The 18,782-nt window shown below is 36.4% G+C and overlaps 1 protein-coding gene across 1 annotated transcript in view; it reads right to left on the reverse strand.

Moving 5' to 3' along the window:
• Positions 1-18,782, reverse strand: part of Taf2 (TATA-box binding protein associated factor 2) — a 33,727-nt gene that overhangs the window by 3,106 nt on the left and 11,839 nt on the right. Inside the window, exons 13-23 of the mRNA XM_071585581.1 lie at positions 18,624-18,777; positions 17,249-17,367; positions 15,653-15,905; positions 14,032-14,172; positions 13,195-13,391; positions 12,053-12,264; positions 9,710-9,830; positions 7,743-7,868; positions 5,795-6,026; positions 4,479-4,661; positions 1,842-1,964 (exon numbers count right to left, since the gene is read on the reverse strand). Of these exons, the coding sequence (XP_071441682.1) occupies positions 1,842-1,964; positions 4,479-4,661; positions 5,795-6,026; positions 7,743-7,868; positions 9,710-9,830; positions 12,053-12,264; positions 13,195-13,391; positions 14,032-14,172; positions 15,653-15,905; positions 17,249-17,367; positions 18,624-18,777 (1,861 nt within the window). The remainder of the gene's footprint in view (positions 1-1,841; positions 1,965-4,478; positions 4,662-5,794; positions 6,027-7,742; positions 7,869-9,709; positions 9,831-12,052; positions 12,265-13,194; positions 13,392-14,031; positions 14,173-15,652; positions 15,906-17,248; positions 17,368-18,623; positions 18,778-18,782) is intronic.

An 18,782-nucleotide genomic window follows, 5' to 3' on the forward strand; every position in this document is an offset into this window, starting at 1 on the left:
TGTAGACAGCCAAAATTGGCACTACTACTACTACCACAAAAGTATTCATTTCTTTCCACGCAGCGTACTCACTGGAAATATACACCTAACGTGTGGTGAAATGTAAGTGTATTGTCTCTCCAAAACCTCTTTTTTCCCGATTTCACATTGATATTAATAATAATAAATAAATCTAGATCCACTTTTTTCATTCACAGAAAAGTTAATTAAATTTCAAATCGTGATGATGTTTTATTACCAAACTTTTGGATTTTGTTGATATAATAAATACATTCATAGTACCAGTTTGGTACTTAATGGTCTCTGTCAAAAAGTAATCCATCAAGAACTTAACAAATAATAATTCAAAGTAGTCACTTTCACAACTATTTTGGTGATGCCACAGCTTTCCTTTACATTAGAGGTGAAGAGGTCAAAATAAAGGAGGGGTCAAAATGTGCAGTGGAAATACCTTGGTGCATGACCAAGTACTAGAAGACAAGGGAGTAACTAATGGGGCTCTTGCTGTCAGAATGACTTTCGTTGCTAACGCTTTCATACGAGGAGCTAGAAAAAATATTACCCACAAACTTTTCGCACACTTCATCAGATGCAAATAGCATCTAAAACATCATCTTTCCAAAATATTCTAATACTCGAAGATATTGGCTAAAAGCCACAAGTTCACTACTCATGATAAGGATGGAAAACTGCCGTTCGAAGGTATTCAAGATGAACGTTAGCCCATGGCTGCCAGTTTAAAAAAAGGTATTTCCTAGATTTTCAGAGTTCTAGAAGATGCATAGACCACTATATTGCAGGTAATGACCCTAAACAAAGATATATGCACAGTGGGCTAAGTGCGAGGGACAATTAACTCTGTGATGTCTAAGAAAATGAGATTCTTTCTCAAGAACATATGGGGACTAACTAACGGACAGGGAATAACAGGTTTCTTCCACTGGCAAGGAGTAAGGGTGATTATCAGGGAAAAAGAGAAAGTTTTTCCACAGCATTCTCCACAGAGGAAAAAAAGGTACGTTCACAGCAGCAAAAAGATTGAAGACAGAAAAGATAATAAGAACATATGAATATTAAGGTACGGAAACTTTTTTGCAATAAGAATAAACTAAGTTATTATGGATTATATGCTGCCTGATAAACAAAAAGCCAAACTTCTTTACAATGAAGATGAAGAAAACTCATATGATTCAACATTCAATGATAGACGGGGAAGGTAACGCAATCAGACATATAGAATGATGAACAACATTCTTAAATTAACAAACTGTTAGACCAAAACATGACATTATGTCAAAGATGTTATCGATGATTGCCCTTTGTATCATAAAATGTATGGCATCATTAATGTCAAATAAAAGGTAAGAAGGCTAGGAGCCACTTGACTAATCACCAATGCACACGAGCATTGCACAACGAATCACATTAAAATGAAAATATTGCATTAAAACTTGAAAATTAACAAAAGCATACATGAATCATCAAACAACAATAAATAAGCAAAGTAAGATTTTGAGAAGTGTGCATTAAGTCTTTCATTTGGCAAAGATATTTAAAAAGCATACAAGTAGTGTTCAAAAACATTTGAAAACCATAAACTTAAAGTATGTATGACATATAAATCAAGTGAATTATGCATCAAAATGTAAACGTGTCATTGGGTTCCTTGTACAAAATTTTCACAATGGCAGTGCTCTGTAAATGTATTAATGAAAATTTAACTGAAAGTATTAAAAAAACATGCTCCGTTCATAGTTTCTTGAGTGAAAATCCATAGTCATTGAATATCCATTGTGTAGGAGAATTCTAAATGGTACCAAAATGATGGAAAGGAGACTTACAGGCATAGAGCTCTGAAGTGATGCGCTAGGGGCTGGAGCATCTCCACCTTCAACTCCCCTGATACCTGGCTCCTCTTTCACCACAATTCCTGACTCCACAGCTGACACCCCTGAGTTGGACTCCTGGACAAAAATACAAGAAAACATCAAATAATGATAGATAGATAGAGGTTTGGGCAAAATTGAGACCAAATGGTCCCTTCTTCCATTTAACCCATCATCGTATACATATTATATTAGGCATTAAACTTATAGTTACATTCATATGTACACATAAATACATATAGACAGACATAAATTACAAAAACAATAAATAAATAAAACAAAAATAAATAGACAGAACATCAAATTACAGACGGTTCTCATTGTGTACTGCGATGGGAATTTTCTCCAAGAATATCAGTCCAGAACCTTTGAATTTTTGCCACACACGCATCTATTTCTCAATTACATTCAGTTATGAAATGTTATCATTGTGCCACTGTAAATAATGAGTGACATGAGCTTTATTTAATACATATATTTGATGAGGGGTAAGATGAAGGAAGAGATCATTTCAGGTCCCAATAACGACATTTTATTCTCATTATTACACATAAAAAGTCCTATATGGCAAGGATTTTCAGAAAATTTAAAAAATCCTTAAGCATGTACAATGAATGATTCATCGTTCTCATCACTGGTATTCCATCGGTTAAGGAAGATTTCGGATGGACACAGCCTGTACAATGGTACAACAATGTATTTACTTGCCTCTTCTAACAAAAAACAGAACCTGAAATCGGACACTACAGTAATCCCCTCAACAACTCAGCATACTTCTTCCCTTTACTCCATCACAGTCTTCAACATACTATTCCCAATCAAAATGTCAAATTATGAGGATGCATTAGTGGTTCATATTTAAAATTCCTCCTTCACCAGTCATTTGCTTCTCCTGGCTACATAATCGGTTTAGCTTACTGAAGAAAATATGTTCTGCTATCCACTTGATCATTCTGTACCCTTGTAAAGCTTTCATTTCCCTCTATTAAAATGGCTTAAAAATGGAAAAAATGTACTTTCCATTGCTAAAAAACTTGAATTAATTACATGGAATAAAAAAGGAAGTTTCCATTTATGTCATGACTATATTTTCCCTGTATTTCGGTTATTCATATTTTTCAATTATCTATGCTTCATCAACATTTGCACAGATAATCGAGAGTTCACTGTATTTCCTCTTTCCATCTCTCTCTTTATATATTCTAATTTTCCTGCCCTTATTATTGTCCAAAGATTCCAAGTTCCTATTCTTAGTAAGTTGATCCTTTGTGCTGCTGCTGTCATTGCTTTTTACTTTGAAAGGTTACGTGAGATGGCAACGACTGAATCTTTGCCTCACCTGCTGCCAGACAAAAGACATGGGTGGTTGGGTCCGGTCCCGTAGTTCCCAGGACTCATTTTCATTTTGGTTTCCATCCTAAATATCTTGGAATAAATAATTGAGGAGGTTTCCCATTACCTTCCTCAATAGTGTTTTTAAAGTGACACTATCAATTAATGGTCGCCCCCACTGAGGTCAGAGCCCTTTGCAGCCTTACTGAAGAACAGATCATCTTTCATCAGGCTCCTAATGTTCCACCTACTTGGCATAAAGGTGACCCTACCATTAAGCTCTTCCACCACATCAAGGTTGTCATCCATAGAGAGCGGAAGAGCTCATTAATAGTTATAAAATCACTAAAGAACCTAAGGAAATTATGATGATTCATTCACCCTTCATTGTCATCAACACTGTTACACTCATCTGAATTTATGTAATAATTGATGATTTTCCTGAATACCTGATATTTCAATATATGAGGAGATGGAAATGTCAGGGGAAAAGTATTTCAGCTATCATAGTCCAAGGGCAGTTATTATAGGTATTACTAGGGACAGGTTCTTTTCTGTAGCACTTAAATTTGAAATAAGAATGTTAGTCTCCTCACTAGTTCCCTACACTGAAATATACTTCTCACATAATTTCCAGCATCTCCTCAGTATAATGTTCAAATTTTAATAAGACTTTGATAAAAAATTTTCAGAGGTCCTAGCCTTCTAGAAAAATTGCCAGAGTAATTTTCAGAATGAGCCATCTCTAACTTCAAGTTGGGAACCAAAAAATATGGAGTAGCTTCCTTTCATTAGATCAAAGCAATTAACCCAAAGGATATCAGATAGCCAGAGTGACACTTCACACATCACAGTTAGTGACCGAAAGGTCTGTTTCATTGGTCAGGGTACAGTTCACCCAAAATTAAGCCCAATAGCATGTAAAATTCACACATCAGGGTAAAGAGGTCAGTTCCCTTCCCTGTGCCACCTATGGTTTCTCTGAAAGGTCTGGTACCCAAAAAACCACTCAGTTTGGGTAAAGGCGATGGTGCTCAGAGATGTCCCAGGGAGTCAAACCTGGGTCCTCTGGTAGGTAGCCCAGCACTCAACCCATACCCATTTTCTTTCATTTGTGATTTTTAATTCTGAGTTTCTTTTGGCCTTTCATTACCACAGCCAATTTCTGAGAGAATAATTACATGGGCTATAACTGCTTATCAGTTTCAAGATGAAGGATTCACGTAGGTGTGCCTTAGAAAGAATCGCAACAATGCTCACCTTTACTCTCACTTTTGATGAATTCGGACCAACACCATCATCACCCACATCAACAATCTCCACAGTGACGAGGCCAAGGCGATCATCATCCGTCAGGACCTCTGGTTGAGCCTGAGGTGACACAACCCCAAATGCCAACTTGCGCCTGGGAGAGTCACTGGCATCAGCAGACATGGGTTTTGACTGAGAAAAAAACATAAGTCCAACAACATTAGCTGTAGCGTTTTAATGGGGTGAATGCAAGTCAGAGAGCAAATGAGTGGTTCAATAGTATGTAACGATAAATTGGTGGACTAACATGGGTCTGCAAAAGGGTTAGCAAGCTCAGGCCCCACCTTTTGATGGCAATATTATTTCACACAACTGTCCATTAGCAGTTGAGGTCAGAGATATGATTTTTCACATAATGCATGACATGATTTTAATCATTAAGAGCATCCAAATTTAAATAATTTCATTATTGATGCCTAAGTGTTGGAAATGATGCAAGAGAAAGACCTTTACAATCAGTTCACTCAATCTCAATATAGACAACCGATTGTATCATAACTTATTACACCTAAATGAACCATCTGCATTGGGTGAGTAAACCAATAACATTTATGATTTTCAACTTTTGAGGTGCTTTATCCTGATTCTTGACATAGAATTAAGAAAATGGCAAAATAATCATGTATGAATGACTACTAAAAATCATTGTTGCTATCATATGAAAATTAAATAAATCATCTGAATTCAAGGAAAATGAAAGATCTGGTGCTTTCCCAGCGTATTAGTTGGGTGAATTCTTCTCGGCCTCGAATCAGCCCTGATGACGATGACCGAGTCGGGAATCGAAACGACGGCAGCTATGGAGCCATTGACCCGGTGGAAGACCCAAGAAGAATTCACTCAAGGAAAATGTATTACATAAACGATTATTTATAGTTTCCTAGATGATACCCTTTGATAGTTCATATAAAATAGCCACAGTGGTGGCTGCAGTACCCTGAAAGCCATAGTAATTAGCTAAGATGTGATCATATTACCCTACATGACAAAAACAAGCCCTCAACATAGTGATTTTTTAAGCTGTTGTGAGCACATCTTACATTTATATCTCAATGTATTTTGGTCTCATTACAGGGCCTGGTGTCAAAGTTTCATGCTAGAAAAATTCAGATTAGATTAGATAACAACTACAAAGATTTAATCACCAAGTGGGGAACCAAGGGGTTCCAAGTTCAACAAATGATAGGAAATTATTATTTTAATGACTTGTCACATTACTAGTAAAGGAGACAATGCATTCAACCAACTCCCCTATTAGACATTACCTCTCTTTCGAATTTTGCAGGACTTGCTTTCCTCTTGCGTGAGCCAAGTGTGGAAGAAATCCCACCAGTCATGTTGTACGGTGGTGATCCCAGTTCCTCAGATTGCTCTGCTGCTGCATCTGGGATGTTGACATTGATGCCCGAGAGGCAGAGTGGTCTCTTCATTCCATAGAAGTCATGGTAGAGGTCTACCACATCGCACCTCAGCCGCGATTCATAGTATAATTTGTAACTGCAAAACAAACATCCTCATTAAATAATGGAATGAAAGTAAGCACACGAAATCTTAGGTCCTGGTGGCATTTTCAACTATGTGAAAACTACAAAATTTTATAGTCTCTCATCTGATATTGTGGACATGGAAGTCCAGTTGGTAAAGCACTGAGTTACTGACTGGAGGACCCAGGTTCGATTCCAAGTGATGCCCCTGGGTACTCTCAGCTTCACCCAAGTTTAGTGATTTTTCAAGTACCATATCTTCCCCGGAAACTAAATATGGTGCAGGGAGAAGAGCTGACCCAGTCTACCATGGTGTGCCAAATTCACACCTGGTTTGGCTTAGCATTAGGTGAGCTCTACCCTCAGCTAACTAATCAACCTTCAGGTTGATAACTGCAGTTGGTTTTTCATGGTCTTATTCATGAAATAAATATGCAGTATCTTAGCCACAAAATTAAAATCTGACCATTTAATTGATGAACTTGTTTTACATAATTTTTGTCCAGTAAGTTGGACTGGGATCACAGTCTCCAATTTTGAAATCAACAAATTGAGTTTTCCTCATCCCTACACATGGATTGTAAGCAATAGGGCCAGACTATAGACTAGAGTAGGGCAGGCAACCACTTACACAGAGTGACAAAGTTAGCCAAAAACATACAAGGCTACCATGAGCATGGGATATTCAAATAAAGAGTCATATTTATTTTCATTTCTGCAATATGCTCAAAATCTCCCTGTATTCTTCCGGTGAACATTACTTTAGTCTTTCATATAACACACACAAGAAGTGTACACACAGAGGATTAGGGAAGGGTATTTGGCATGCTCTTCTGTCACACTGTTCTCTACGGAAACAGGACAACAGCCCATATAAAAAATTTCCCACATATACAGCCATTAAATACACATGGAAGCATTTCAGTTGGTGTCTCCAAATGGATTTGAGAAGGGAGTGTGGAATCTTAAAAATTTATGTTGTTCACTCATATTCTGTCAATGATCACCTCCACCTCTCCCATCTCAGGGGACAATGAGTACTGCCTCCACCCTTCCTCCAAGAGTTGAGTCAAATACCATACGTAGTGGCCTCAACTTCTCTTTCCAAAGTCTGAATGATAGAAATAGGGAGAGACTAAAATGTTTATGCTAAAATATAATGTGATCAGCATGGATATGAGCTCCCTTATTCTCATCAAGGATGGACCCATGTATCATATTGGCTGACTGATAGCACTATGCACAAAATTTGTAATGAATCCAGTGATTCATGATTAAGCTGCTGCATCCATTTTTAATATGCTCAATATTATTTCATGATGACTATTGATATATCAAGAAGAAGTTGTGCTTTGGGGGCAGTGAAGACTTTAGCAAGATGTGAACAACAGAAGCATTACTCTTTCATTATGTACACTCTTAAATTTGCAGTTCACAAATTTTTAATGACCTGCAATGCCTCAGGGACAATTTCTAAGCATAAAATAACACATTTAAAAATAATGAGATTTCAAATTTCATTGCAAAACAATTTTGAATTATGCAATATTTCAAATTATGTGCTATAAAAATACCACCATTTTACTGCACTAAAAAACAGATGTGAATTTACATGTTTGCAATTCTGGTGGGAATTTACATAATAATTTTGAGATGATAGAGGGTGCCTCTTAGAACCTTTTTCGAAGGGCACCATTTACGCTAGGGCTGACCATCTAGAGTAACTCACTTCATCAGGTCCCAGAGCTTTGTGGCTGTTGACTCCGTATCTACTGGATGCTTAACCTTCCCCTTTTGTGACCCTTGGGTGGTGTGCGTGAATGGTGGATACTTGTCGATCAGAAGCCTCATAAGTCTAAAATGAATGAAAGCAAAAATATTAAGGCAGGCATGGCACCGATGAAACCAGTAAATCGTGATAATCTGATGGGAAATTACTCACTATATTATGCTGTAATTCATAACATCTTTTCTTTTTTTGCAATTACTTGCAATATTAAACTTAAACATACCAGAATGCTAGGCATACTTCAACTTTTCCCTTTTCAAAACATAATTTTTCTGTTTTTTCTTATTATTTTAACATTTATATAGTACTGCATAATGGCTTTTCATTAGTTATTTAACTTGATTGATAAGTAGTAATAGAGCATATTGATCTTCATTAATATATCTAATCAATATAAAATAAAAGATCTCAACATTCAACAGGCAAAAAGTTGTAACCAAGAACCTTAGAGAGATAAATGAGGGAATTATGGAGCAGAGCCAATATATATGATGACTACATATACATACGTTGGTTAATTTATTGAACATGTTCAAAAAAGGAAGAGCACAAAGATGTTGGGATTGAAAAAATAATTCTTCTCTAATCAACTTTCTCGTTCTTGCTCAAGTGCAACCCTCACTCTCTCTCCAGGGTTGAACTAAGATCTTACATCAAGTTTTTGGAGTTCACTTTCCAGGTACTTGAATGGCCTTAATGTGCATATAAGGAGTAAGTATGCAGTTAAGCAAAGCTGTAATTTGTGATAAACACGCTATCTAAAACAATTATGGGCACTTATAAATACTGGTGTAAACACTACTTATAAGCATAAGTCATAAAGGTATGTTTGAACTGCTTCTCAGAGAAACAAAGATTAAATGTTAGCTAGATACATTGAAAGAAAAATTTATTAAATGGAATTTCAGTAAAATGATTGAACATTAGGTATTTAAGGCGTGACTCCAATGGCTGTCAAAATTTAAAAAACCCAGTGTGCTTAAATGAAAAGCATCACAAGATTTACAGAGTTTCATTCTATGCTAGGGATTCCACTATAAGAAATACATACACTTGAAAATGACTCATGGTTTCTTCCTGCAACAGTGTCTCACCCACCCCAAGAGGCAAACTGTGATGTGATAGCCCCTAGAAAGCAGTGTGTTTGATTCACGTGCTAATTCCTGGAGAGAGTTGGTGCCCCATAAATCACCAAGTTGATAGGGCCTCAAAAATTGTTGCATATCTAATAGCAGGATCCCTGGCATGGAACAAAAGTCTCCAAAAATCTCAATGTAAGGCCCTAGATGTGCGTGCCCTTTGTGGTAGGCCAAGCACGTTTGGTGGTTCAAACTGCTATGGCCTTTGGAGTCAAGTTTATCACATCTATTTAAGCTTTCTAGCTTCCATCTCATTGGAGCTCAATATTTCATTTTACAAATTGAATGATGTTAGACACAGAGGTCATGTGGCACCTCATCAAGGCAGAATTAGGTTAATTTGACAAAAAATATAATAATTCAATAAAAATATGATGTAATCAGAATGAAGTGAAATTTAGAAGAGACAACTGAACACCTAATTCACATAAAAATTGATTAGGTATACAATAGCTATGACATTTGTAATAATAACCAGAATGCTCTAATGGTAATATAATATCTATTTTTAAAAACATTTAAACTTGATGGAAAGGTCTCAAATATCTCTCCAGGTAACTCGTTCCAGTCCACAATATAACTGTCGAAAAATGAGAAATTTTTTTTGTTTTAACAATTTTCTTTTAAAATAGTGGCCATTCTTTCCTTAGAATTGAGGTCCTTCTACTGCCTTGCATAGCTCACTCCAAGTTTTTTTCCTCCTTTTTTATTCTGTCTTTAATTCAACTGTGACTCCCAAAATAGTATAAACCAAGGAATATATCATACTTGTGCCTTAAGGGAGGTTCTGGATCATTCACCGCCATGTCCAATAGAAAATCGAAGTCCTCTTGATTTCCTTCCACCTTGGTGAAGTCTGCAAGAGCCTCAAGGGCAGCCATTCGAACATCTATTGCGGTAAAAATGTTAATATATCATTTAAGCATTCCCATATATACATGTCAAATTTGAATAAATGCACTTCTGCATAATAATAATAAATTTATTTCCCCAAGGAATGGTGAACAATAATAATATAGGAAACCTCATAAAAAATAAAAAATTTCAACAGCATTCAATACAGAGATATTTTATCATTAATAAATTCAGACACACTACAACAATTTTTCTCAGAATTTTTTTGTCTTTTAAACTGTGTTCCATCTCTTATGTCTTTGTATTTCTGTGGTAATTAATTATTTAGGCTTGGTCCTGGGCTTGCAGCTTTGATTCAATTGTATTCAATATGCAGGTTTGACTGGGTTCTGGTATGGTGGCTGTGGTGGTAGGAATTTGCATGGAAGTCTCACAGATATTGTTTCATGCATGTTCCTGTGAATAGGATGTATATGGATAGGAAAGGTAGGAGCCAAAGATCTTGAAAGGTTGGACGGGCAGATGACATTGGAGGTTTTGATGCAATGACGTGAATAGCCTTCTTTTGCAGTTTAAATATGACTGGGGAGAAAGGAGAGAAACCCCAGAGAATGATACCATAGGTAATATTGGAGTATTAGGCCATAGTAAAGCACTAGTAGCACATCTTTGCTCACTATTTTCTTCAAAGTTCTAAGGAAGAAACATGCTAAACTTAATTTTCCTAAAAGGCAGTTTGTATGGGTTTCCCATGTCAAGTCTGAGTCCAAATGGATGCCAAGAAATTTTGTGGATGTGATGAATTTGATAGTCTGACTATTCACTATTGTTGGAGGACTGGGTTTGGATGAGTCGAGAGAAAAATATATTTCCTGGGATTTCTCATTGTTCATTTTCAAACTATTTTCTTTGCACCAGTGAATTTCAAGCTGCAATCCTGATACACTCTTTGAAGTTAATTCATTTATGGAGGTTGCAGAAACTAATGTATTGGTATCATCAGCATATAAAATTGGTTTAATCCATACTTACTCTCGTAACAACTGAGGGCAGATCATTGATATAAAATACTGGACCAAGAATAGAGCCTTGAGGTACTCCTATGGATTTGGATTTGCCTTTGGTAATTATTCAAAACCACTGACTGTCTCACTGATTGACTCTTATTCCATAGCACTGCAATTTTTTAACAAGAATGCTATGATCTATTGAGTCAAAGGCTTTGGTTAAATCTATGAAAAGGCCAGTTACCTCCTTATTGTCAAGAGAGGTCAAAATGAAGTTTATAGGCGCACATGTGGTGGACCTGTTTCTTATGAACTCATGTTGATGACTCAATGAGAAATTACTTTTACTGAAGTGATATATAACTCTATTTTTAAATATTTTCTCAAATATTTTAGCAAACACTGACTGTATGGTGATTGGTCGGTAGTTATCAGGGTTACTGGGCCAGGCAGGTTCTATTCATGAGACCATTCAGTCATTTGAAAGACTGTTTTGTCAAACAAGAACCTAATTACAGTTACTTTTAAGTGATTTCGCTGTAAAAATATAAGTTTTCTCAAATGAGTGCCCTGCTATTGTAATGCCAGGGTTTAAAACTATTACAAGTACCTTTTGTGTCTTTGGGATGAAATATTCCACAACAGAAAATTATTACAATGACTCCAAATGCTTATTTCTTATCATTTTAAAATCTAAATAGATAAAAGTCTAAGATCCCTACAAGCCAAAATGAATACATTTAACTAAAATCCAAAGAAAGTAAAATGAGTCAAGAAAAGCAATTAAATGTATCTTACATTTGTATGCTAACATGATACCAGTCCAGAGAGTAAACATGCTGTGACAATGATGAAAACATTTATCTGATACATTAAAAACTGTATAGATCATTGAACACCAATGGTATTTGATGTCCCAATTTCTGTTGACAACATCAAATTACATATTTGAATTTATAATGTACTGCAGGCCATGTACTCTATTATTGCTGTATTGTCCTATAAATCTTCTTGAAAACACCGCTTCATTGCAGCTCACACTGGCAAATACCTTTCACTACTTGAAAAATGATTGAAAAATTTTATTACAACACCAAAGTGTACTTGTTCCATTGTGTCCTAAATAACTGGTCTACTGTACTGACTTAAGGGATGATTGGGTTTTCAATACAAGTCGCCACACCTATGCAATTCATGATGAAAAATACAAGTAAGGTGATAAGACACCAAATGGTACCGCAAAACTAACCAATGTACTGTCCATAAGATGCATATGACCGGAGCAAGGAGGGATTTGAAGGCAGCAACCCAAACTTCTGCATCTGACGAAGGGCCTGGATGCAGGCCACAGTGACAGTGTAGCGGTAGCATGGCAGAAGTTTCTCCAAATTAAGGCATCGCACTATCTCCTCCAAAATAAGTCGCATGTCTGGGGAGAGTGATTCTGCAGTCAATGGTGAGCTGTGGGATGAATTCAATTAGGCTACGTTAGGAAAAATAAAACTATAATAAGACATCAGAAGCCACAGGATGCTTATGGCATGCTCAGTGATTCACCAGCTAGAACAGATTATAAATAAGTAGGCAATGGTACTAAGTGGCCCTTTGATCAATCAGCACTTGCACCTCTCAGGAAATGAATGGGAGATATCCCAATGCTTTCAAGTGATGTTTCACATGGTAGCCAATTAATGAGTAAAGACATTTGAAAATTTGTGACACTCCATGAAATTAAGGTTGCTAATCCAAGATATGTAATCAGGGTTCAAGCTGATAGTATTCAAACTATTCCGTGCTTCTTGTGTATTCCCCAAATTGTTTTCTTTAACAATACAGTTTGCAACATTACATGACATGAAGAGATTCATGTTTATAGCACCTTTCCATTCATAATGTTATGTTTTTCCACTTTACTCTTGGGGTTACAATATAACAATTGATTACTTACAACTTTATCTTAAGGAGGAATATATTATGGTCAATTTTTTTGAACTATTTTTTTATTTATTGCCTCTAAGGATTTGAAGAGATGAGCCTTGGTGTATAATAGAGCAGGAAAATGTAGTTGCAACTTAATACAGTGATTAGAAAAGACACATGGTGTAAATATTGAAACAGCATTTGTTTAGACTTAAGAGTACATAACTGCATCTGGGATTTACAAGTAAAATTTACACTACCTATAGGTTAGCATTTTCAAAATATAAAATCTATTTCTCATACACCAGTATTTTTATTAAGATTAAATATTATGTACAAAAATAACTGAACTTTAAGTGCTCATATAGATTACAATTTTGAGACTTGAAATTACATGTAACCTCAAAGGTAAAATGCACCCTTTGGGTTCTTTATTCTACATTATTGTACACACTGACACATATTTCTTACCCGAGGGGATTCACAACACTGATGACAGGGGTCAGAGTTGCAGCAAGGGCTTGGACCAGAGCAGCTCGATAATAGTTGTCAGAATATCGATTTTTACGATTATCATTGTATTTGAATAGATCCAGCAAGAATCGAACAACCTCAGGTGGGCATATCCCATGAGCATTACGCAGCCCAGCCATTGCAACTGGAATAGTCTGGAAAAAAAATCAGTATTACAAAATAAGTAAATAATCACCCTACTACATAAAATATAAGGAGTTATATTTCTCGCTGTTTTACAAATATGGTCGTATATATAATCATGCCATGTATAACATCCTTTCTCAAAGTACCAGTCCTCACTTTTCTCCTCCTTGTGAAAGCTTCTTTGTCTAATGCAATTCTCCTTCTTATGCCCAACTACTTTGATAATTTAGGTGTAAAATATTTCCATAATAGGTAAACACCAACCAAAAAAACCTATGGAATGTCACCCTGAATGCAACTTACTTATAATTTTGATTATATGTCTCACTAAACAAGAAATTTAAATTCTAATTATGGACATTAAATGCTAGAATTTCAAATAAAAAGCTGATTTTTCATTTTTCTAAGTAACTATACACGACAAAGGATAAACAGCCAAAGAGGACTGACAACTTTTTTGAGTTTTTTTCTAATTTATGAAACTTCCACTAAGTCATGGTTGAAACAATTTCCTATTAACAATACAACTTTTTATCAAACTTACAAAATGAATACATCAGCGATACATTTTTTCTGAACAAATGCACAGCACATTACAAAGGAATGCACATATTTTCAACAAAGAAGTTTATACGAGCTAGTCCTCACCTTCTGAAGGAAATAGTGGTGCAAGTTGGTGAAATTGTTCTGACGGACAATGTGAGGGCAGGAATGTGATCCAAACAGTTTCCTGAAAATGGCAAGCATGGCAGGGGGTCCAGCCCATGTGCTTACCATAGCATTCGCAACCTGTAAAGATAAGACAAAGGGGGACTGGTTACCAAACACCTAGGCAGGGATTGAAATAAAAGAAACAGGAAACAAAAATGACACATGAGATACATTGAGATGAATTCAGAAATTTGGAAATAATCAGGTATGTAATGTTTGAGTCACTGGCTGCTATATGGAAACCATGTATATATTTCTACAGCCAATGCAGTGCAGCAGAAGACAAAAGTAATGCAGGGTGTTTAGATGCTTGAAATTCCAAAATTCCATTATACGTACACGGAAAAATCCAATGCTACAACATGACGTGATTCTAAGGTAAAAATGCAAATCGTATTCCCAGTGATCATTCTTTCCTAGGAATACATGTTTCAAGCCATAATATAGAAATAGGAAACATTACCTACCAACATTTCATAATGCAATTCCTTCTCTATAATTTGAAGTAATGAAACATATCCAAATATTAGTCAGTAGATAATTTGGCACTGGATGAAAGGTGAAATCCAGCTGACTTTGAGCCACATCGAGTGTGCCCACCATAAGGGACACGCAAGGCAAACTCCATGAAATAGTTTAAGGGCCCAAATTGTTCACAATAGAACTGAAATTCTTCTAAACTTCTAGGATCAAAAATAATTTTTCCATCATATATTTTTAAATTTTAGGGATAGGAAAAAGTATTCCCTTCAATATAATTGATGGTTTCCATGGTAACTTTATGGAACGGATTCATATCGGAAATGAAAAAGGGTAACTTAGTGATTCCACTGAGTAATTTAATAACAGACGACCTGGGTTTCGACGTTCACCTGAAGATAACGTTGAATGTCGAAACCCCGGCCGTCTCATATTAAATTTTTCAGTGGAATCACTAAGTTACCTTTTTCATTTCCAATATTCCCTTCCAAAATTGGTGGAAAATCAAAATTTCTTTCCAATCATACCACTATTGTTACTGGGACATGATATTTCAGAAAAAGACATTTCTGATTAACATGTAAGTGGCCTCATTTAGTACACTTTTTAGTAACATTTTCAGGAACTCAAACTCGAACAATTTACAGTCTACCCAGTACAAGATTGCATACGACTGAAGATGCGCATTTCTTTCATGGACTAAAAAGATTCAAGATCCCTTTAATCTTAGTTTTTTGGCAACCATGATCTAGGTTACAAACTAATACTTTTAAATAAATTTTTGCATTGCCATGGCTTCATTACTAAGGATTTGAGGGCATACTACCATATTACAAAATAAAAGAGTGCTCGATTGTCAAAATCTACCACCCTTTCCTTTCCCTAGAGCAGGAACTTAACTTCCATCAACAGAAGACCCCAGATGAAGCACCAAAACCCCTGCAGCATAAAGCTAAGGGTGTGCAGATGCAATTTCCCAGATTTGACCAACACTATCCGGTCAGCTGCCAAACACTCAATCCACAAGGCTACCATGTCACCTGCCACCCACCAGATGAATAACTGAAAATCACCTAACCTGCGTGAGGCAATGGGCAGCCTTGCATCGAACCAGGTAAAATGTCTTCTCGTTCTCAATCGTATCAGTGAGAGAAAGACGTGAAGCTGGGGTTGGGTGAGCACGAAGGGCTTCCACAGCCTCCAGCTGGGCAACCACATCCCGTTCATGGCGAAGCTGAAACTGCCACTGAAAGTCCGGCTGCTCCACGCTTGCCCACCGAAGCAGGGTCATGTCAGGGTCAACCCGAACCCAGAGAACAGGTGAGTCAGCACTGCATTAAAAACAGAAGAGTCATCCCATAAGTATGCATACTGTTTTGATGAACATACACTCCTAGGGAAAATATGTTCATACTACAATATGACATGTTAACTATCGTATCACTACTTAAGTGCACAAAATAATAGCAATAAAGGTACCAAAACAAAAAAGCTATAACCAATTTTACCAAGGAATTCTATTTTCGATTCTAGTGTAAGGGCTGGTTTAAAAACAAATTCATTTATGATATAACCTGGTTCCCCAAAGCCGAAATAAAGTGGAATTAAGGAGCACAACCTTACAGAACAAATTTTTATACCATATCTTGAGCAAGGGGGCAACAAATAGATAAATTAGGTAGGTTCTATGCTTCCAAAAATCATGGAATGAAGTATGAGCAAAACTGACTCAACCTCATTTCATGGGATTTGAACCCGGAGTTGAGTGTTTCAGCCAGTTAAGATACAGTTAAGAGAAATGCTCTTTACACTATTAGAATACAAGGTGCATACTCTTCACACTGAAACCTTGAGTTTACATTTTTGGGGGAACAAGTGAAAACATGTCAAATCGAGATAAGTGTGAAATTCCACCTCCGCGAGAAAGTGTGAGATGTCAAGAGGAAAATATAATTTAAATTTTTAAAAGTATGTTTCACTAATTAACCATCTCACAGGGTATACTATAATAAAAATGCACAACAAAAATTTCAAGAAAATTTTACACACAAAAATTAGAGATCTATAATAAACATATTTATAATAGGAATACCCCTTGTGCACCATTATGTGTTTTTTGCCAACAATTATGCACAATATCTATTAATAGAATCTACAATTGAGGGTATCACAGAGATTTTTTGGAAGAATGTGCGAAATCTGAGATGCATACAAATTCTCATATGCACATGCCCTCATATCTCATGAGATTTTCCTCAACTGCATGACATTGCTTGTCCATCTAGTGATAATTGCATGTAATATTAGCCAGCCCCGGTAGTGGTGGGGCAACATCTTTCCCAACCAAACCAGAGATCACAGGTTCCATTCCTCTAGGCGGGTTTTATTCCACATGGGGCTTTCATGCATGAATGTATACATAGGGGTTAAGTGGAAGAAAGGACTACAAAGTCTTACTACGCTGAATAAATATTTTCAAAATATAGTGATACTAGCTTGAGTGTTCAATTTGGCAGTGAAAAAAAATTCAGCAAAAAACTTGATTGTCCTGGGTATACCACATTAGAAATGCAAATAAAATTAGAGATTAAAAATAGATACATTACAGATAAATTACAGATGAAAAAATGTACAACGAGTACTTCAATAATTTAATAAGAGGTATAATACTCACTCCATTGCTGACAGATCCATATCCACCTCCTCTCCAGTGCACAGGGGAATTTTTTTCTTTTTGTTCCGCCGGCTCTTGGAATGACAGGTTATATCAGCTCTTGCGACAGTACCTTCAATCTGCAATTGCACATGAAACCAATAAATAATTCTTTCTGTATAAAAAGCTACAAAATTAAGAAAATCATAAACAGTCACATAATCACAACAATTGAACAATAGATAAATCTCAACACTGGCTTTGAAATTCTATGTTTAATTTCACTTATATACACACTATTTGATTGTGAATTTATGATGCATAATTATTATTAATAAGTAATCTACCATTTAACGTTGCTTCAGATGAACGGGGACTGAACACTAATACATATCTTAGCCTTCCCTAATAAGATCATTATCTGACTCCCCACATAATAACAAACTTTTCTTCAAATCTGTACACAATATAGCTCCTTTCATTCTGCCCAACCTACCCATCGTTTTCCTGCCCTTACCTTGTTTACTTAACATTCTCCCTTTTATAACAGTCCTCAAAATTCAATCGCCAAATAAAATGCTGTGTATTCATCTTTCCTGCCTCTGAATTTCTCCCTTCAATCCACTCTCATCCCAAACCATGCTTAGTACTTACTCATTTGTTTTCCTTTCCATCCATTTCTACCCCCACACCTCCAAAGCCTGCAATCTACACCTATTATCTTGCCTCAATGACTATGTTTGCCGGCCAAGGTGGCAGTGGGGTAATGTTTTTGCATGCCAAACCAGAGGTCATGGGTTTGATACCCACCTAGGTGGGTTTAAATCCACCAAGGGCATGGGAGCATGTAACTGCCTTCAGTGCTATGTTTAAGAGCTAGGTGAAAGAGGGGACTCTATAGCCCAGTTGTAATGTTGGCCCAGTAAAAATGTTAATTAAATAAATGTTTCCACTCCACATCAAAGTTTTACTAATCTTTTCATAACATTCTCACTCAACATCCCTGTCATCAATTACCTCCTGAAAGAGAAAGCTTTTTTGCCTAATGCAACTCTTATGTGCCCACAACACTGTCCACCTTGATCAAAAGCATTTCCAAGATGAGAAAACTGTTTCACCTGCTCTATTGCTATTGCCCTCTTATTTTAGCATTCAACTTAGTTTTCCTCCTAATGTTAAATAAAGAGCAAGAAATTTCCAAGCCATTATTTTTTAGGAAAACCATCTATTTACTCATCACATACACAAAGATGACAACCTTTTTATGTATCAGGCAATGCTTTCACTATTGTGCATTCATTTCCTCATCATGTGCAGCAGAGCATGTCAATTTATATCTACTAGTTGGTTAACAAAACTTTCTGTGAGTAAAATGCTACCATTGGTGAGGTCATACCTGTAGTGTGTGCCGGAATGTGCCGTCAAGTTCTTGAAGAGTGACTAGAAGGGGTCCAACGTACTTGCGAACACCCTTAATGGATCCTCCAGGAACTCCAACACCGACTTCTGAAGCAACACCTTCCTGCCTTACTTCCACTTCCACCGTGTTCCTTCA

The sequence above is a fragment of the Hetaerina americana genome, unplaced genomic scaffold (genome assembly GCF_022747635.1).
Source record: "Hetaerina americana unplaced genomic scaffold, ioHetAmer1.1.p SCAF_2, whole genome shotgun sequence".
In the NCBI taxonomy this organism is placed as follows: Eukaryota; Metazoa; Arthropoda; class Insecta; order Odonata; family Calopterygidae; genus Hetaerina; species Hetaerina americana.